At 40.2% G+C, this 4,837-nt stretch overlaps 1 protein-coding gene across 2 annotated transcripts in view; it reads right to left on the bottom strand.

The window, feature by feature from the left end:
- Positions 1-508: 508 nt before the first annotated feature.
- The window catches only part of LOC113441577 (eosinophil peroxidase-like), a 28,646-nt gene continuing 24,317 nt past the window's right edge, over positions 509-4,837 (bottom strand). For both annotated transcript variants that reach the window (XM_026708653.2, XM_087927656.1), the window contains exons 12-13: positions 2,793-3,030; positions 509-2,124 (exon numbers count right to left, since the gene is read on the bottom strand). In XM_026708653.2, coding sequence (XP_026564438.1) covers positions 1,926-2,124; positions 2,793-3,030 — 437 coding nt within the window. In that variant the 3' untranslated portion in view covers positions 509-1,925. The remainder of the gene's footprint in view (positions 2,125-2,792; positions 3,031-4,837) is intronic.

The raw sequence follows: 4,837 nt of genomic DNA, 5'->3' as shown, positions 1-4,837 counted from the left end.
CGAGATGTCCACTTTTTAAAATCATACAAGGCAATCAAATTATAGAAGGTTCTCTATTTGTGGAGTGCATGAACTACTGTTGCGATTTCCTTCTTGAGCAGAATAGAACAGAATTTGTGGAATGTACAACATTATTTACTAGGTTAGACAAGGATGTTAGCAGTGGTGAATAGGAAAGGCTCTGCGCAAAAATACTGTAATCCCCTGCATTTAAAAAAATGCTTTAAATTTCCCCCAGGAAACTTTAGAAGTTAACACCTTGTGAGCTGATGCATTTCACTTTTTGTCCAACATATACAAAAATATATGCTCATTTGCACATTTCTAATCCAGAAAGCTTGAATCTGGAGAGAAATGAGGGTGGATGCAAACTTATTTTGCTTTAGAGAGATCTATTTCATAGAAAACCAGAAGAATAAACCAGACAATATTGTGCCACATAAAACAGCAGCCTATAAGCATAATTATCTTTTTATATTTCTGAATTCAAAAAGTATTGACACAGCTCTTTGTATCCTTCCATTTTTATTAATGATGCGATCCTATCAACAGTTCTCTTTAAAAAATAACCAGATCTTTCTCCCAGCTATGCCTAAGCAATTATTAGAATACAAAACTGATATTAAGCAACAGGCTATTTATCCATATACATTATATACCCATACCCATACCCAGAGTTTATAAGTGACAGTGCTAGATGCCCAACTAATACCAGTTCTTTGTGTACATAACTGAAGAGAAGAATTTAAATCCAGCTTCGTGTCTGTAAATTTTTCAGAGCCCCATTAAAAACCTTATTCTAAAGAGAATGCAAACATCTACTCCTGATTCAGGGTCAAAGTTAACACAATGCACCTGATCCAAAGTTTTTAATGTTGGCTAACAAAATAGCTTTGTGGAGCAGAAGCTCAAGAAAGTGATTAGATTACTGGAATGCCCTGTACATGGTACTACCATGGAAGACTACTTAAAAACAACTGTTGCAAAATGAAGTAGCCTATTTGTTGGCAGATGAAAGTCACTACTCACACATAACATTGATAATGGTTATATAATGGTTCCCAGTAGGTTCTGGCTACAAATCAAAGTGCTAGTTTTGGTCTGTAAAATCCTATAGGATATAGCATATATTTCAGACTGATTCAACTTCTCCAGTACAAACTTAGTTATGTTGAAGGTTCCTCTCCTGTGGGAGACTTGATGGACAACAACATAATAGTGCTCAGTTATGGCACCAACTCTCTACAAGACTCTCCCAACAGGACATCCTTGGGGGAGGAGATCAAAAAAATCAAGAGGACACCTACAACTGTGTGGTCAAAACCTCACCCTTTTCTTCCATATTTTATTTATTTAACTTCCTGCCTTTATTACTTTCACAAATAGCTCAAGGTGGTGAACATATCCAGCACACTCCCTCCTCCTATTTTCCCCACAACAACATCCTTGTGAGGTGAGTTGGGCTGAGAATTTTACACATTTGATGTATTAAAAAAAGATTCAGGGCTTTGGCTGCATGGTTATCCTGATCTCCCCCTCCCCCCTGCCTCCCCCCCCCCCAATGAATGCTCCCATCTGGAAATACTCTGTACAACTGATCCAAATGCTTTTCACTTCAGGAAAATGTGGTAGTTGGGGAAGTGAATCAGGATTCTGACAAATATGCAATACTGTGCAGGGAGACCACAACTTCCTTATGTATTTACTTATATAGTTTGTTAATTGCCCAATTTTATTTGATTCCCAGTGTCTGGTTTATTAAAATGAACTGTCCTTGACAGAAGAAGCTGGTTAGCGCCATTCTGTTTCATGTTTTAGAGTAATGAGCGAAAGGGGCTATAAGTTCCTCAGGTTCCAGGTTCTCCATGCAGATTTAAGGTCCTGTCCCACACTTCCTGTCTCATCCTTCTGCTCTGATTTTGATTCTAATCTTTCCAAGCTGACAAATCCAGACTCTTGATGTCACAGCAGCTCACAAAATCTCTTGGATAGCGGTTCATTCTGAAAATGTCTCTGGACACTTCTTTGATGTGTGTGTTGTCGCAAATGACACGGGAAAATGACTCACTTCTCAGAGCACGGCGCTGCCATGAGGTAAAAACTTCACGGTTCTCCCACCAATATCTGCCAAAAAAAAGGGTGAAAAGTTGCAATAGGTGAATAATGATGATAGAAATCATAATAGAAATGATAATAAAATTAACCTGAGGAAGTAAAAATAGTACTTTAGTGAGCCAAGAGCTGAAGGGTTAATCATAGAAAATCATTTCTTTTGATGAGCTTCTCTGGACATTGGTCACAGCAGGGAGAAGCAACTAATCGTCTTGGCTGATCTTAAAAAGCTAAGCTGGGCTGTACCTGGAAGTATTTCTATAGGAGACCACCAGAAACCCTCAGTGTTGGTAATTTGGTGATTGCCTTGGCAATGTGACTAGAGAATAGTTAGCAGCTTTAGTACAGAACAGTTGCTCACACAGCAAATACTATTTCACTTTCCAAACAGCCCTCACCTCTTTCACACACTGGTAGCACGCTACCAGAAGAATACTGATGGATGCTGGTAAGCAGCTTTTTTCCCCCTTATTTTCCTCCCAAAAAACTAAGTACGACTACATAGTTTTGTAGCAAAGTAATTATCAAAATATAAATGATAATTAAAACTACCATATCACACAATCACTTAAAATCAAAAACAAGTATAGCTATGAAATCAATGGCAACATCTGGATTAAATCTGTATGCCAAATCCAGATGTTGCCATTGATTTCATAAATGATTTGAAAAGCACCCACCTGTCTCCATCTCGGAGTTTTCTAAACTGAGTTCCGATGAGACAGGCCATGAGAGGTCCCACCCTCCCGTTTGGGACGAAGGGCTCAGCCATGGCTCCGATCCAGATGTCAATATTTTCAGGTGTCCCATAAAGGTTGATGAACTGCTTTGCCAGTTTACGATTGCGAAGGACTGCAGCAAGCTGGGCTTCGTTGCTTGGAGCAGAAAGGCCACAAAAACGTCTCCAGGCATTGTACCCTACAAGAAGGAACAATCATCATTACAGACAGGGAAGTTCCTATATTTAAAAGGGGGTGGGGCTGTATCACAGCAACCATCTTGAGTTTTCCCCCCTTCCCCAAGTATCCCTAGTTGCAAGTAATCCAACTTGTGTTGCTGGATTTGTTTAAATAGGAAACAAATCTGATGTATGTTTTAAGAACGTAAAGAAAAAGGTGACTTTCCCACACAAATTATTTCAAGAATTCTGTAGGATCTGCAAGCAGGTGTTACATAATAGGCATCTTTTTAGTGTCTCTGTCAGACTGGGATTCATTTTGGGTCTATTTAAAAAACTAGTGAAATCATGCATATCAATAGGGTTTGGGCAGGGCAGGGCAGGGCAGGGCAGGGCAGGGCAGGGCAGGGTAGGGTAGGATAACAGGAAAGAAAAAATGCCCATAAAGTGTAAGAACAGTCTTCTCCTACTTCAGATATGCTGGGACTGCAAATCCCAGAATTCATCAGTCAGCCCTCTTAAGACAATGGTGGGACTCAATTTTTTTACTATTGGTTCTGTGGGCGTGGCTTGGTGGGCATGGCAGGGGAAGGATACTGTAAAATCTCCACTCAGAGGTGGGATTTGCCGGTTCTCCAAACTACTCAATATTTCCGCTACTGGTTCTCCAGAACTGGTCAGAACCTGCTGAATACCACCTCTGCTCTTAGAATTCTGGGAATTATGGTCCCACCAGTTCTGAAAGCTGTTGGAAAGGAAGACAAATATCTGTACCTCAATTGAATTACATCTACATAGAGGGAAGTAAGCAGTGGGGTACCACAAGGTTCTGTTTTAGGCCCAGCATATCTTCATAAATGGTTTAGATAAGGGAACAGAAGGACACATCAACTCAGCAGACGATACTAAATTGGCAGGAATAGCCAACACTCCAAAAGATAGGCTCAAGATCCAGATGAATCTTGAAAGACTTGAGCACTGGGACCTATCTAACGAAATGAAATTCAGTGTAGAGAAAAGTTTCACACTTAGGCAAGAAAAACCAAATGTACAGGTAGAGATTAAGTGAACCCTGGCTCAATAGCGGTAACTAGGGATGTTGGATTGCATTGGCTTTTTTGGTGGAGGCTGCATACTGCTGGCTCATATTTAAGTGTTTGTCCACTAAGGCTCTAAGATTAACAGAGGGACCAGATCAAGATCACGTGAAGAATTAGTACCACTTTATAAAGCCTTAGTAAGACCACACTTAGAATACTGCATTCAGTTTTGATCAGACGTGGTATTCAGCAGGTTCTGACCAGTTCTGGAGAACTGATAGCGGAAATTTTGAGTAGTTCAGAGAACCGGCAAATACAACCACTGACTGGAGATTTTACAGTATTCTTTCCCTGCCACACCCACCAAGCCCCGCCCACAGAACTGGTAGTAAAAAAAATTGAATCCCACCACTGGTTTTGATCACATATTACAAAAAAGATGTAGAGATTCTAAAAAGAGCAACAAAGATGATTAGGGGACTAGAGGCTAAAACATATGAAGAACAGGGGAATTGGGTATGTCTTGTTTAGCAAAAAGAAGGCCTAGGGTTGAGGTGATAGCAGTGTTCCAATATTTGCCAAAAAGAAGAGATGAGGTCAAACTATTCTCCAAAGCACCAGAAGGCAAGATAAGAAACAATGGATGGAAACTCATCAAGGAGAAAAGCAAACTAAGGAGAAATTTCCTAACAGTGAGAACAATTAAGCCAGTGGAACAGCTTGCCTTCCGAATTTGTGGGTGCTTCATCACTGGAGGTTTTTAAGAAGAGATTGGTCGGACACTTAA

This window comes from Pseudonaja textilis, chromosome 1 (assembly GCF_049901715.1).
Source record: "Pseudonaja textilis isolate UNSWEBS1 chromosome 1, rPseTex1.2, whole genome shotgun sequence".
NCBI classification, from domain to species: Eukaryota; Metazoa; Chordata; class Lepidosauria; order Squamata; family Elapidae; genus Pseudonaja; species Pseudonaja textilis.
The sequence above is the reverse complement of the archived record's forward strand: the minus strand, read 5'-3'. Positions and strand labels throughout refer to the sequence as shown.